The 14973-nt window shown below is 71.9% G+C and overlaps 1 protein-coding gene across 1 annotated transcript; it reads right to left on the bottom strand.

The window, feature by feature from the left end:
- Positions 1-1836: 1836 nt before the first annotated feature.
- On the bottom strand, positions 1837-12505 carry SLC17A9 (solute carrier family 17 member 9). Its single transcript, XM_028524512.2, has 13 exons — positions 12298-12505; positions 8237-8434; positions 7749-7888; positions 6191-6290; positions 5735-5865; positions 5198-5294; positions 4989-5085; positions 4688-4775; positions 4006-4040; positions 3592-3707; positions 2989-3044; positions 2770-2799; positions 1837-2319 (listed from the first exon to the last, which is right to left on the bottom strand). Exons 1-13 carry the CDS (start codon positions 12363-12365, stop codon positions 2156-2158), a joined length of 1320 nt encoding a protein of 439 aa, XP_028380313.1. The 5' UTR covers positions 12366-12505; the 3' UTR covers positions 1837-2155.
- Between the last annotated feature and the right edge of the window lie 2468 nt (positions 12506-14973).

Here is a 14973-nt window from a genome sequence, read left to right as displayed (position 1 = left end):
TGGAAGAGCTGCGGGCCGGGGAGGGGGGGGGGGCGTGCTGGGGCGGGAGCAGACACAGCCCTGCCGTGGCGCCCTCTGCTGGCCAGCCGCGGGACGACAGCCGCTTTGCCCTCCTGAGGGGCCTCCTGGCTGTGGGCTTGCGGGTGGCGGAGCCCCTCCCCCGGTGGGGGGGGAGGGACAGGCACGGCTGGGTTTGCCGCCGGGGCCTGCTGCTCCACCTGCCGTCACCGCCGGCACTCAGGGTCCCCGCTGGCCTCTGGGGTCCCGCCAGGGCGGCCGGGAGAGGGTGTGTCAGAGCCTGACGGGGCTGATAACGCCGGGCCGGCCCCCCCACACCTGTGGGAACGCCCCAGACCCGGAACCAGCAGCCAGCGCCCTCCCTGCCGGCACACCCTCCTCCAGACACCCGCCTGGGGCTCACCATGGGCCCGGGAAGGGCCAGGGAGGCTGCCCCCCATCCAGGACGACGTCCTGGACCTGTCTCCTGCCCCGGGCCCCGCCCCCCCGCCCCCCACGGACACGGAGGCCAGGCCCCCAGTGTCCCCACGCGTGTCTTTGGTACCACCTCTGCACGGAGCCCACGGTCACCTCCAGGGCCCTGGGATTCCACGGGGGGGAGGGGCGCCTCGCTCGAAGAGTTTACAGTCTGTGGTGGGGGGGCAACAGGGGGGCCCCGAGCACCCCCAGGTCACGGCTGCCTCGTCCACGGCAGCCGGGCGGGGCGGCCCCCGTGCCCACAGGCGAGTGGAGGAGCCCAGCGCGGCCCCCCGACGGCAGGCTGTGTCCACCCTTCGGAGGGAAGGAAGTCCCAACCCCGGCCGCAGCATGGACGGACATCGAGGGTGTCATGCTCAGTGACCGGTCACTAAAGGACGCGTTCCTTGTGACCCCCCTGAAGTGAGGTGCTGAGAGCCACCGGAGTCAGAGGGCAGAGGGCGGGGGTGCCCGGGTCCAGCAGGGGCTCAGTGTTGACTGGGGACAGGGTGTCCGCTGGGACGGTGGAAGGCTGTAGAGACGGGCGGGGTGGGGGTGGCGGCACCCGTGCCGCTGAGCTGCCCGCTCCTACGTGGTCACGGGGGCGGTCCGCTGTCCCGCGTCCCGGGCAGTGTCAAGGGCTGGGCTCCCAGCGCGGGCAGCGGTCCCGGAAGCCGCCCCCTGAGGCCGCTCACGCTGCCCCGGGCCGGGCAAACAGAAGGCCTCTCACGGGACGCACGGCCCCTGCACCTCCACACACAGGCCGGGCTCCGGAGGCCGGAGCCCACTGGGGCACGGAGCTCACTGGGCAGCCCGGAATCTTCCTTCCCGGGCCTTTCTCATCCAAGTGGGGGCACCGCAGGGGGAGACTGTGCTTCACTGGAGACGAGGGGCTGCCCCCCTCTGGGTTGTGTCACCGGCGGGCGGGACTCGGGGGACTGCAGGGGGCTGATAGCAGGGTCCCCGCCCCGCCCCCGCCCCACCCTCTGCTGCCGGTGGGTGAGCCAGTGCCAGCTGGGTGTGCCTGGTGCTGGGAGCCCAGCGCCGCTGCCACCGTGTCCCCGCTCAGTGTCCCGTCTGTAACCCTGTCTGCTCCAGAGTTCTCCTTGGACCTGTCGGAGACCCTCGGCTGGGCTCCTGGTGAATGCATCCGATACATCTTTAACAAGAGTCTGTTCTTTAAAACATGTGTCACAAACATGTCCGTCTTCTCTTAAATAGTTTAATGAGCATCACTTAAATAAGGCTTCGGGGTGGTTTTCCACGTTCTTTTCTCCCCAGCTGCACCCGGCCACACCTGCCATCGGTTCAGGGGGGACGGCTCCTCTGTGTGAAGGGGAGGAGGCAGGTCGCCTGGTCCTGGGGAACGTCGTGGGCACTGCCCGTGTCCAGGGATCCCCGGGAGGGGGTGCCGGGGGTGGGGGCCCCAAAGACGGCCACAGGGCCGGAGCCCACTGCTCAGAGCTGGGGTCCTCGCCCAGGGGCAGCTGCCCGGGGGACACTGGGCAGAGGGGAAGCGGAGGCCCGACCAGAGCCAGGTGCTGGTGCCGGCCACCTCCCCCCGCCACCCCGCTGAGGCTCAGCCCCTCTGTCACAGGCCACAAGAGGAAGAGGCTCTGACTCGGAGCCCTTCACCCTGAGGCCGACGGTGCCCGGTGAGCGGGGGCCGTCCAGGGCGGGGCTAGAGGTCCTGGTGGGCAGGGCCCAGGTCCACCCTCTGGGCCTTCCCGAACAGCAGGAAGCTGCACAGCCCCAGGCTGTTGATGGCGGCCACCAGGTGGAACAGGGACGCCCAGGAGCCGGTGGTCTCGATCAGGTAGCCCCCCAGGCCCACGCCCACGACACCTGCAGCCGGGAGAGGGGACAGGCGGGCTGAGGGCCAGGCGGTCGCCAGGGCAGTCTGCAGGGAGGGGCTGGCCTGGGGGGCCGGGACCAGAAGCCAGCCTCGACCAGCCAGGACGCCACCCACCGCCACATCCCCCTGTGCTCTCCCCACAGGGGACAGGGTCCGCGGGAGGGGCCTGGCTGGGGAGTGAGGCTGACACTCACCCAGGCACCCAGGCACTGGACCTCAGGGGCCCCGGGCCATGGGGACCTGAGTCACACTCGGGGGTGGGCTGGGAGGGGGAGGTGAGCTCTGTTCTCCCCCTGGACCAGCTCTGGGGTCTGCGTGCCCCCCCCGCCCGATGTCACCCCGGTGGACCCCGGGAGGGTGCCATACCCCACCCTGCAGAGCCGGAGGGCGGTGGGAAGCGCCCCGGCACCTCGGGCAGGGGACCCCAGCCCGCCCCTCACCTGCCAAGGCTCCCGCTGTGTTGGCCACACCTGTGAACCGGGCAGAGCGAAGGCGGGCCGTCAGAGGCGGCCCCTGGCGCCCCTCCCACGGCGTCTCACCGGCGAGCGGCCCCCGTGGGCTTGGGGGTGGGGACGAGGCCTGGTGAACAGGCCCAGGTCGGGGGTGGGGGGGTGTAGTGGGCAGCCGCTCCCCGGGCACCCCCAGGCCCGGGTCCTTACCAAAGAGGACGCCTGCGCAGGATGGCGCCAGGTCCTGGATGTTCACAGAAATGCCGCTGTGGGGACGAGGGGAGGACAGCACGGTGACCCCGGGGCGGCTGACCCCACCCACGGGACCGCTGACAGTCCTCCGAGCACCCGGCGCCGGCGAGGGGGCGCTCGGCCACACCGGGGGCCCCCCCCCCCGAGCCCCTCTACCCCCGTTCTCCCGTCTCAGTGGTGACGCAGCTCGGGGACCCTCTGGGGGGGGCGGGGCACACGGGGAGGCAGGCGGGCTCCGGTGCACCCTGCTTTCCCGCCCACACATTTCTCTTTAAAAACCTTCAGAGGCCAATTCCCGAAACAACTCCCTGTGAGGTTTCTCTGAGGAAACGGGGCGGAGGCTGGGCGCTGGGGCAGGAGGGCACCGGGAGCCCCTGGACAGGTGCCGCCCGCGCCAGCGCGTCCAGGTCCAGACAGAAGCCGCAGCCCCGAGGTCAGCCCGTCCTCCGAGGCCCACGTCCATGCCAGCTGACACTCTGACACCCTTTGCCTCTGGGCTCACGAGTCGGGGGGCCAGTGGGCGGGGCTCCGGCGGGCGGGGCTCCGGTGGGCAGGGCTCACCTGTGGTTGAAGGTCTGGAGGCCGATGGAGGCCGACACGAAGAAAACGGACTTGCAGAAGCTCGAGGTGTGGCCCAGGCACAGGACGAAGACGCTGGACAGGCCGAGGCCCATCACCTGCGGGGCGGACACTGGCGTCGGGCGGGAGCCGTGCCCGCACCTGGGCCTTCCCCCGCCTGCCCTCTCCCCCCACCAGGGCCTGCCTGGGGGCGTGTGGGGCGGGCGGCAGAAGCCGCCCCTGCTGGTCAGACCTGCAGACCCCGTTGGGCGTGAGTGAGCCCAGGAGTGGGCGCGGGCTCTGAGGGCCACGGGGACCCCCCGACTACCCGGGGACTGGATCAGGGGACTTGGGGACACGACCCTCGGGCCCCAGGAGCGCACGGAGGTCCGGACAGTGCCACCCCACGCCCCCTACCTGCATGAACTTCCGCACGGCGATGGTTCTGTAACCTGGACAAGGGGGAGACCGGCACACGTCCCCACCGGCCCGAAGGCGCCGGCGGCCCCCTCCCCACGATGGCACCCAGAGTGGGGAGCCCCGGGGGGGCTGCCCGGGGGCGGGGGTGGGGCAGCAGAGGGCGGGGCCCCAGGCTCGGGCTGAGGTGCCCTGTGTCCTGGGAGCGGCGTGTGCATCTGCCCCGGGTCCGGCCGCGCTCACAGGGCCCCAGGCTGCAGTGGGGCACAGCGTGCGAGGGCGGCTGTTCCCATGGCAACAGGCATGCGCTGGGGGCCTGGGCTCTCACCTGACTGCGACCTCTGACCCTGCCCAGTGCCACTCCCACGTTTGGAGAGGGCTGGGGGCTGCATCCAGGCCTTGGGAGGTAACTCCCCCATCACAGGGGACGCGGAACCTCTCGCTGCACCCCAAGGCCACCCTTAGTGGGGAAACTGAGGCTGGGGGAGTCCCCCGTTGAGTGGGCTCCCACGGGCCCCCTGCACTGGGTCCAAAGGGCTGGGCGTCTCCCTCCCCCAGCTTGGTCTTTGGGGGGCGTGGCCTCTTCCCATCCCTGCAGCTGCCCCAGGAAGGGTGCCCCCCGCCCCCCAAGGTGAGGTGAGACCCCAGTGTGGCCCCGGCGCGTCCCATCCCCAGGGCTCACCCTGGCTGATGAGGTGGTCAGAGAGAAGCCCGCTGAACAGGCTGGCCGGCACTGCCACCAACCAGGGCACCACGTTGAAGACCCAGCCCTGAGGGAGCGAGGGGGGTCTCAGCGGCAACCCCCCGGTCCCGGGACAGGCCCCCCTAACCCTCACCCGTCCCCCCAGGGCCGGCCCCCGGTGCCGGACCCCCACCCCCCGCCTTCCCGACAGGCACAGGCCCAGCGAGGCCAGGACGCGGCCCTGCGTGTGGCGGGGCGTCTCGGCACCCCTCGCCTGCGGGTGTCACCGGGGTGCCCGCACCTGGGAGCTGGGGAAGGTCTCCCTGAAGAAGGTGGGCAGCCAGGACAGCAGGACGAAGAAGGAGCAGGCGGAGGAGAGCTGGGAGAAGATGGCCGCCCTGGGGGGCGGGCGCCGGTCAGGGCCCCGTCCCCAGCAGCCGCACGACCCAGGCCCTGGCGTCGGTCCCCCCCAACCCCCCCCCCCTGAGGTAACCCCACGGGGCAGCTCACCAGACAGAAGGCTTCCGGAAGAGCTGTCTCCAGGGGACTCTGGTGTGCCTGGACACGGGCAGGCCTCGCACCAAAGCGTCCAAGGCCCGGACGAACTCTGGGGGGGGGCAGGGGAGGGGGCCGTGTGAACGCCGCTCGGGACGCGGGTGGGGACAGGCCAGCTCCTTCGGCCCAGCAGCCCACCCACCCTGCCCTGCTGTGTCCGGCACCTTCAAGGGTCTACATTTGTGTCTGGACGGAACAGACGCTCTCGGCCTTCTCCTTCCCTGAGCCCTGAGCACCCCAAGCGCCGCGAGTGCCCCTGCCACCACCCGATGCACAGCCGCCCCGCCTCCGCCTCGTCCCTGGCCGGCCTCTCGGCACGAAACGTGGTGGGAACCACGGCCCAGAGCCCAACAGGGGCTTGTCCACTGGTCTGGGGCCGAGCCGCAGCCCCTGGGCCCCCAGGCCCCGTGCCGGGGCTGCTCGGTGACTTCCGGGGTCCATCCAGGCCCTCGGCCTCCTGGGCAGTGCATTTGCCTGCCCGGCCGCGGTTACCTTGTTGGCTCAGCAGGTACCTGTACACGTAACATGCCCACAGCAGGGTGAGGCCGCCAGAGAGGTAGAAGACGCTCGGCCAGCCGTACCAGTCCAGGAGCAGGGAGCCCACCGCCCCCGTCACCAGCGTCCTGCGGCAACAGAGGACCCTGGCCGTGACCCTCAGCTGCACCCAGGCAAGGAGGCAGCGGGACGCCCCCTCCCCCTGCGCCCCCTCCCCCGGATCCACCAGCACAGATGAACTGAGGTCCATGGCGTGACAGGCCGCTGCCCCCTGCTGCCCACACCTTTGCATAGCGTTGAGGAGCGGCAGCCCCCACCGCCGCAGAGCACGGAACCAGCCAGACCCACGTCACCCTGAGCCGCAGACACCCCCGCGTGGCCGCCCCCCACCCCGGGGGGCTCTGCCAGGACCACGCGCCCTGCCTCCCCCGAGCCCCCGAGGCTGGCACTCACCCGACCTGGGAGCCGGCCCCCACGGTGCTGTAGGTGAAGGCACGTTCGCTCTCCCGGACCCTCTGGGACAGCAGGCTGGTCAGCGCGGGGAAGTACACCCCTGGGGGGCGGGCAGAGGGCTCAGGGGGCTGCGCGGCGCTGGGCAGCCAGCGGAGGGCGAGAGCCAGGCTGGAAAGCGCCCCATCGGCCTGCAGTGTCCTTCACACTCAGGTCACCTGAGGGACCATCAGTGACACCTGGCTACGGAGCCGCTCAGCCTGGGTCCCAGCTACTGCTGTCACCCCGGCTTCTGGGCCACAGCAGCTCTGGAGTCCTGGCACACACGTGTGACATGCCCACGCGCACACGCACCCACGCGCACACGCTGCCACACATGCCCACGGCGTGCACACGGCCCGTGAGCCCTGAAGGGTCTGCAGGACCACTGAGCCGGGTGCTGGACGAGACGCTGCCCTGTGTCCACGGGGCGCGTCCCCCAGGGAGGAGGGGGCGGGCAGAGAGCTGCCCTGTGCGTTTCTCGGCAGCTGCCTGGGGATCTGTCACTGTTGCAACATCTAGTTTCAGAGGAGCTGCTCTGGGGACTTCCGCTCTCGCCTGTGGTGCTGTGCTTTCCTCCAGAAGCTCCTGGGAGTCAGGGGCGGGGGGCCGGGGCGGCACTGGCCCCTGCCTTCCCCTCAGGGCCCTGGACCTTGGGCGCAGAGTGCCGGCCCCCTCAGGGCGATGGCAGTGCCTGGACCCCCCTGTCTGTCCCTCACAACGGGCCGCAGAGCAGCCCCACAGAGAAGCCCTCTTGCCGCCCGGGAGGACGGGGAGCAGCAGCCTGGGCCCTCGGACCTCGTCTGTGGGACCAGGAGCACCAGCCGCGGCCACGTGGGGACCTCGTGGGGAGGGCTCACGGGGGCACAGAGGTTGGTCCCCCCGGACCACCCAGGGGCCGGACCAGTGGGGCTGGTCAGAAAACAGGCGCAGGCCCATTCTGGGAGCCCTGGGGACCCCAGGATCTGAGGGGGTCACCCGTGGTCTCTCCCACAGCCAGCGGGGTGACTCGGTGAGGAAGGGTCGGCGGAACCCACGCACTCGGATCGCGTCTGGGAGACGGACGCTGTCCAGCACCAGGCTGCGGCAGGCAGGGGCTCAGAGCCCATCTGGTCCCTGGAGGGGGGGGGGGTGCCACCTGCCACTGGCTGGCCCGGGCTGCAGGGGTCTCGGGGGGGCTCTCCCCAGAAGCCTAATGTCCCTGCTGTGCCCATCAGCCTGCTGGTGCTGACTGACGGTCACCACACAGCAGCCCGGCGGCCACCCTGGTGCTCGGAGCGGCCTTGCTGGCACGGAGGGCACCCGGCCTCAGAATGAGCCAGGCTGTGAGATGCTTCTGGAAACACAAGTTGCTCAGGTGCTGAGGCGTTGTCAGGCCGAGCTGCCCACCTGCCACACACAGGCACACACGGGCACACACGGAGCACCGGCCTGCACGAACACGCACCCGTGTACACACGTGTGCTCGCACGCCCGGGACCGAGGGCCGGCAGCGGGAGGGAAGCCCCCGGGGTGCGCCTACCTTGCAGCAGGCCCGTGAGGATGCGGGAGAAGGTCATGAAGAGCAGGTGGGCGCTGCCCAGGTGTGCGAGCAGCGGGGTGGCGGCCGTGATGAGGCCCCAGGCCGAGGCCGACAGCAGGATGACCTTCTCACCCCCGATCCTGGGGGGGCAAGAGGGCTGAGCTGCCGACCAGCGATCCTGCCGCAGGGACGCCCACCCAGGTGGGGGGTGGGTCTGGGCCGTCCCTCCTCAGAGCAGCCCTAGGCGGAGGCCAAGCTCGAGAGCCCAGGGTGCGCCCCGTCCGTCCGCCCCCACGCCCTCAGGGTGCCCACCAGGGTGCCGAGCTCCCAAGTGGAGCCATGCACCCCCACCCCACCCCACCCCACCCCCCGGACGTCAGGTCCCCCAGCTCCGGCTTCCTCTGGGGGGCCTGTCCCTGCAGGAACTTCCCAGGAGGCCACCCCAGAGCACCCCGGCCCGGCGCAGGGAGTGGGTGGGTGGCGGTTACCGGTCCCCCAGGTGGCCGCCGGCGACCTGGGTCAGGCAGTAGCCCCAGAAGAAGCTGCTGAGCACCATCCCGGCTTCCTTCTTGTTCCAGCCGAAGTCCTGGCTCATGGAGGCGGTGCAGATGGGCATGCTGACCCGCGCACAGTAGAGCAGGCAGGTGCCCAGCAGCAGCGTCCCCGTCCACGCCTGGCACTCGGGCCTGCGGGGCACGGGGCGCCGGTCAGGCCCGGGCAGGCAGAGCCCGGCGGAGGGGCCGGGCCGCCTCCCAGGTGTCCCAGTGCCCCCCGCTGACTCCCAGGAGCACGGAGACAGGCTCCGGGAACAGCAGGGGTTCGGGGCAGCCCATGAGGCCGGCTGCAGGGCCGTTGAGTCGGCCATGGCCGGGGTGCAGGCAGCAGTGGGCGGAGGGGCCCGGGAAGGCGCCTGGGTGGGAGCTGACAGCTGATAACCCACAAAAGGGGCGGTGGGCTGGGCAAGAGGCCCCAGTTGAGGTAGAGGTGGAGGGTCCCCTGCAGCAGGGACTGGGGCGGGCGGTGCGGGGCGGACACCGGGCTGTGGGGCCCCAGGAGGGACCCGGGCAGGGGGGAGGTGGCCCCCCCCCGCTGCTGGGCAGGTCACCAGACAACTGTGGGCAGAGGGGGTGCCCACAGAACTCCTGGCCGGCGCTCCTGGACTGTGTCACCAGGGCCGAGGGCGGTCAGAAAGCACTGCTGCTGCCCAGGGACCTGCGGTGAGGGCCGGAGCAGCTGCAGCCCCTGAGCGCTCCGAGGGCTCCGGTTTGCAGCTGTGCCGGCACCAGCCCCTTGCCAGGACCGAGGCAGGATGCTGGTCTCAGGCGTGGCAGATGGGGGACCGAGCCACCATCACAGGGGCGCTGCTGCCACTCTGCAACTTCCCCAAAAACAACGCTCACTGTGCACAGGTGGGAGGTGGGGACCGGGGAAGGAGGCCCCCCTGCTGACTTTCACGGGGGAGGAGGGCGTCTCTGAAAGGGGCTGGGGGCTGGGGGCGACCACTCGGGGCCGTGGCCAAGCCGGAAAGGGGCCTGCTGGGGGCTTGGGGTCCCGGCTGCCCCTGGACCCGCCCACCTGTCCTCCCCGGGAACGGGACGCTGCAGGGAGAGCTCAGGCTGTGGGAGGGGCCCGGCCGGGCACAGGACGCGTCCCTGCCCTGGTAGGTCGCTGGGGAGGAGAGGGTCAAAGGTGAGAGGCCAGGGTGCTGGACAGAGGGCCCGCGGGGACATCAAAGTCACCCAGGAAAATGGCAGGACTCGGCGGAGAGAGGCAGGCGGGGCAGCGAGCCAGGAGCCCCCACCCGGCCCTGGGCCTCAGTTTCCCCGTCGGCACAGGGAAGAGGCTGCACTGGGCCTTGGATTTCAGGCTGAGTCTCTGGGTGCTCAGCAGGGTCCCCTAGGTGGGGCTCCAGGGCACCCCCACCACTACCTGCTTCACATGTCGGAACACCCTCCCGACTCCCATCCCCCGCAGTTCGGTGAGGCGGGGGCCCCGCCTGGCCACGCCTCTGTGGAGGCCAAGGCCGGGCTGCCCCTGGCAAGGGCCCCGGGGCCCACTGGGCACCTGCTAGGAAGGGGCCCCAAATGCCACGCCCCCACCCTACTTCCTGGTTCCAAAAACGCTTCTCTGAGCCCAGAGGCCTGGACAGCCCCACAGTGGCAGAGGGACGGCCCTGGGGGTCCCCCTGCCTGAGAGCGGGGGTGGAGGGCCGGGCTCCCACGGGTCTTCACAGGGCAAAGGCATCCACAGGCCCCACCCCCGCCCCCACAGTGCGTGCCTGGCCCCTGTCTGTGTCTGTGACGTGGAACCCAGGAGCTCCAGGGGCCACGGGCCCTCTGGGGTTCCACCCAATCACGGGGATCACGCCCAGGGCTTCTCCCCGAGACCGGGCAGAGCTTGCCCGGAGATCGCGGCCCACCCCCTGGCACCCGGCGCGCTGCCCCGGGCCTGCAGGACCGCCTGGGACTTTGCTCCCTCTGTGCAAACAGTCCCGCTGGACTCCCGGGGACACACGGAGCCCGCCACCCCAGCTGCCACCGAGGCGGCTAGGGGAGGACCCCACGACCGTGCCTGGTCCCCAGCAGGGCGGAGGCCCCCAGACACGGGTCCTGGGGGGGCCCGCACAGGCCCACAGTTCTGCTTTTCACGGCCAGACCGACGAGGGCAGCGGAGGGCGTGGGAGCAAGGCTGTCACCCTGCCCCCAAACAGCCACCGTCCAAAGGGGCGTCATTCCTTTAGGAGGTCCGGGCAGTGCAGGCTCACCCCCCGCAGGTGCAGCTCCACCGAGACCCGGGGAGCCTGGCTCTCAAGGGCCGTCCGCTTTCCCGGGGCCCGTCCCTACGCTGGCGGGCAGTGGCGGCCAGGCGAGCACAGGGCCGTCCTCCGCAGCTGCGGGGACACAGGAGCAGGAGGAGGTCTGGCTGGAGGTGTGACCCCGACGCAGCCAGATGGCTGGGACGCCAGGTGCAGGGCGCTCGCTCCCACGGCAGGAGAGGTCCCTCCCGCCTGCCTGGACGCCTCCGGCCCACCCCCTGCCCGTCAAGACGCCCCCTGCGAAGCTCCTAGAACCCTGGGCTTCCTGCCACAGCCCTTGCGCCAGAAGCCCGCCCCCCGCCGAGCAGACACACGGTCACATGGCCCCTCGGTTCAGAAAAGGGAACTATGGTGTGGGCACCGAGGGCCGGGCGGGCGACGAGCCCAGAGGACCTGCGGGTCCTGGCTGCTGGCCGCCCCGCACCCGGCACGTGGCCGGAGGGCCGAGCCGGAGCACAGGCGGGCGGTCCCGGCAGAGCGCACAGGGCGACAGACACACAGTGGCGATTGTTGTTGTTACCCACCCAGGGAGACAGCAACCTTCTCCCCCACTGAACACAGCTCCGCGCGGCACCCAAGGGCCCCTCCGGGACGCCGGCCGGCCCTGCCCGTCACCATCCTGGGGCTCAAGTGCCACTTCCACACTGCACGTGGGGCGGGGGGAGCAGTTGTGGTGCTCAGGCCGTCACCCCAGCGCCCGAGAGGAAGTCTGAAGACTGTTCCCTGGCCCTGGGCCACCACCCTCTGCCCGCCGGCTGCCACCTGGCCCCAGAGAGAGCGAGGCCCCACCTCGACAGCAAGCAGGGTGCAGGGGAGGAAGCGAGGGACCGGCTGGCCGAGGGCACCCACGCCTGGTCCGGGCGCACCTCCAATAGCCCCTAGTCTAACCGGGGATGCGGCCAGGGCTGTGAGGGGGCTCTGTGGTCAGTCTCCCTGGGCCCCGTTGTGACCCCAACACCGGGGTGGGGGGCTGCCCCTTAGGGCCCTCCTGCTGCCCCGTGCTGGGGGCAGGGGCAGACAGGAAGGTGCCAGCGTCCCACAGGCCACAGGGAGGCCCCGCCGGCGTCTCCCCTGGGGACCAAAGTGGGAGGTGGACAGCTCTGGACCCGTCAGGCCCAGGGTCCCGCCGGCTCGGCCTCGGCCCACAGAGCCAGAGCAGGGGCTGAGCCTCTTGGGGGCTCCCCGGGGCTCCGGTCTGGTCCCCCGCTGCAGGCGGCCGTGGACGCAGGCGTGGAAAGCAGTGGTGCGCCCACCTGGGCCCTCCCTGCCCCTGGGAACCGTGCTCACGTCACAAAGCAGCTGGTGGCAGGGCTCCGCTGCCCTGAGAGGCCCCCGCCAGCCCCTGACCGCCCCGCGGGGTGGCTCTGAGGTGCCCTCCGTGTCCTCAGGGGCGGTCCCACCGTGCGGCCCCACCTGGCAGGGTCAGTGCCAGGCCTGGAGGCCATGCCAGCGGGCGGTCCCTCCTCCCCGACCGGATGGAGGATGCTCGGACCCCAGGCAGGCCTCCCAGAATGCCGCCCTGCCTGCACGACCTCCCGACCCCAGCAGCCTGGACAGGGCCCGGGGCCACTCGGCCCTGGGGCTGCGCTGGAGGCTGGAGGCACTCGTGGGCCCCTTCGCCCGGGTGGTGGCTGCCCCGCAGGACGAGCAAACAAGTCCCTGCTGAGGGATCTGCGCAGGGGATGCGCCGCCCCTTCCCCCGACCCCTCCCCTGCCCCCGCTGTGCGGCCGCACCTGGACCAGTGGGCGTCCTCCGCCGCCTCCCCGCGGGCCTGGTCTGGGGGCGGCCGCGTCGGCTGCATCGGGCGCAGCGAGTCCGGAGCCGGCTCCCGCCAGCAAGCCCACGCGGGCAGCGCCGCCCAAGTCCACGTGTCAGTCCCAGCGGCGCTTCCGTCCGGCGCTCCCAGGACGTGTCGCCCCGGGACGGTCGGCCACCGCGGCGGCGGCGCGGGGCGGAGGAGCAGGCGGGGCGCCCCTCTGGGTCCCCGCCCTGGGCTGGGGCCCGGCACGCCTCCGCGGCCCGGCGCTCCGCCCGGCCTCCTCACAGCTCCCGGAGCGCAGCGGAGCGGCGGAGCGCGGCCGGCTGCCTTAGGCTCCCACCGCATCCCGCACCCCGCCCCCACGGCGGTAGCTCGGGGCTCCCTGGCAGTGCTCGGGGCGGATGGGGCTTTGGAGGTGCCGTGCCGGTGGCCTTCCGGGTCCCAGACGCGGGCCTGGGACTCGCTGTGGAGCCGGGGAGCCTGCTGCCCGGTCTGTAGGTGCCCGCCCCCGCCCGCAGGGCTGTGCGCTCATCCGAGAAAGTCAGGGCGGTCTCACCAGGAGCAAGAGCACACTCGAGTGTAACGGTTCATTTCCAAACAGATCTTGGGGGGCGGCTCCAGCCTGTGACCTTGAGCCAGGTGCCAGGGCTGGGCCCCTTGGTGCCCCCCGCAGCAGGCGCGAGCTGGCTGGGCCCAAGCTGGGGCCCCAGGGCCTCACGCCCACATGGCGGTCACAGCCGGCTCGGGAGGGTGGGGATGCTGGCACCAGTGGCAGGGGCCAATCAAGGAGGGGCCCAGGCCTGGGGCCGCAGAGGCCGGTGGAGAGAGGAGACGGTGAAGGTGGTGGGGCAGCGCCGGCCCCACAGGCCTGGGAGGCCGGGGCTGGGAGACCCGCAGTAGGCCGTGGCCATGGACCACGTGCTGGGGCCCCCAGGGTGCAGGTGGGGGTGGGGGGGGGGCAGAGGAGGCCGCTGCTGTCCCGGGGCGAGGACAGGGGCCTCCAGCTGGGAGGAGCCGAGTGCCAGGCCGCGGCTGGCAGGTCTGCGACAGCAGGAGGGAGGGCCCGGCCGAGCACCTGACACCTCTGGAGACCCCGAGTGGGGCGGGGCCTCCCGTCCTGAGGTGGGGGGTGGGGCAGCAGCCAGACGGAGCATCACAGCCCAAAGGGGGCCTGGAAACAGCAGGTGCTGGTGATGGTGCGGGGTGAGGGGGGTGCCTGCTCCCCCCACCTCTTGCGGATCCTGGGAGCTGCCCCACCCCTGGCGTGTGACGGGGCGGGTGTGGGTGACTGCGCCATCCAGCAGGGCGCCGGCTGCTGCCCGCCGGTGACCGCCCTCGCAGGCTCCTCGGGGCCCCGCCGAGCGCTGCTCTCCCCGAGGGGCAGACCCTGCCTCCCCCCTTCGCCCCCGGCCAGGGCAGCTCCTCTCCCCGCAGGGGACCGGGAACGTCCCCGCGTGGCTGACAGGTAAGCGTGAGCAGCGAGGACGCGGCTCTGGGCTGGATTTCGGGAGACCAGGGCGGGGGCGGGGCGCCTCCCAAGCACAGAGCGGGGTGCACCGTCTGGGCACCCGGCGACGCCCGAGGCAGGACGAGGGTTCAGTGTGGGGCGGCCCTGCACGCAGGCGAGTGTCGGGAGGGGCCGTGGCTGCCACTGTCAGGGCCGAGAGGCCGAGGGTCGTGGGCACCGCCATCCGTCCGGCTTCCGCGCCGGCTGCCTCAGCCTCACACGGGGAGGCAGCTCAGTGCCGGGAGCCAAGACTCGCCCTTTCAGGAGTCGGTGGCCTCCCAGAGCCCCGTGCCGGCCCCGCCCCCTCCAGCGCCGTCGCCCTGGAGCGGGGACCCTCACCGGCATGGCACACTTCCCTTTCAGAAGCCAGTGGGGAGAAGGGCCCGGGAGCGTGGGACAGGAGACCCCCGCTGCGCCAGGGAGCACGGCCTGCCGACGAGGCTGCCCAGCCAGGTGGGGACCAAGCCGGACCGCAGGGCCCGTCCTCTCTCCCTGGTCACCAGGCTCCCCCGGGGGCACCCCGGGCCTGGCAGCCCCACCCAGGGTGACTGGCAGCGCGTCACGTCGCCCTGCTGACCGCCGGCGTGCGTAGCCAGGTGGGGGGGCTGTGGTGGGACCTGCCTGAGAAACTGTAGCGCTCAGAGAGGCCGCCCCACCGCGCCGGGGCACGGCGGCTCCAGACCCTGGCCCGGCAGGTGGCCGCCCGGCTGCGGGGCCCACGGGAGAAGTTTGCTGGCGCACAGGCGTCGTTCGAGACGACGGGGACGTTCTCGAGAGGCCGTCTCAGTCCTTCCCGAAACCAGAGCAAACCCTTTATTTTCAACAGAACTGCCCAGAGAGACGGTCCGTGGGTCCCCAGGGGAGTCTCTGGCCACACACAGCACCAAAATATATATCTGGGAGTTAAAAACACACCGCCCGCCCCTCACTCGCACGCACACACGTGCCCCCAGAGCCACACGGCCCGGCCCCTCGCACCCAGGGCTCCTCACACCCAGGGCTCCGGGCCGGGCCTCCCGGGGCCCCAGTCTCTGCCACGGAGAGTGAAGACCCGCGGACCAGGGAGCGCTGCTGCTGGCGGAGACCCCACGGAGGGCAGGACAGCGGCCGTGGTCCTCGTGGGCTCTGGGGCCGGGGGGGGGG

The sequence above is a fragment of the Phyllostomus discolor genome, chromosome 9, assembly GCF_004126475.2.
Source record: "Phyllostomus discolor isolate MPI-MPIP mPhyDis1 chromosome 9, mPhyDis1.pri.v3, whole genome shotgun sequence".
In the NCBI taxonomy this organism is placed as follows: domain Eukaryota; kingdom Metazoa; phylum Chordata; class Mammalia; order Chiroptera; family Phyllostomidae; genus Phyllostomus; species Phyllostomus discolor.
This window is presented reverse-complemented; position numbering and strand designations above follow the sequence as displayed.

Bases quoted from the DNA above. Each gene is read 5' to 3' on its own strand.
- SLC17A9 (XM_028524512.2), bottom strand. From the start codon at position 12,365: ATGCAGCCGACGCGGCCGCCCCCAGACCAGGCCCGCGGGGAGGCGGCG. The intron at 5,086-5,197 runs GTGAGCTGCCCC...CCCGCCCCCCAG, and splicing joins TTCCGGAAGCCTTCTGTCTG to GGCGGCCATCTTCTCCCAGC. The intron at 2,320-2,769 runs GTGAGGGGCGGG...TCCCGGCTGCAG, and splicing joins CACAGCGGGAGCCTTGGCAG to GTGTCGTGGGCGTGGGCCTG.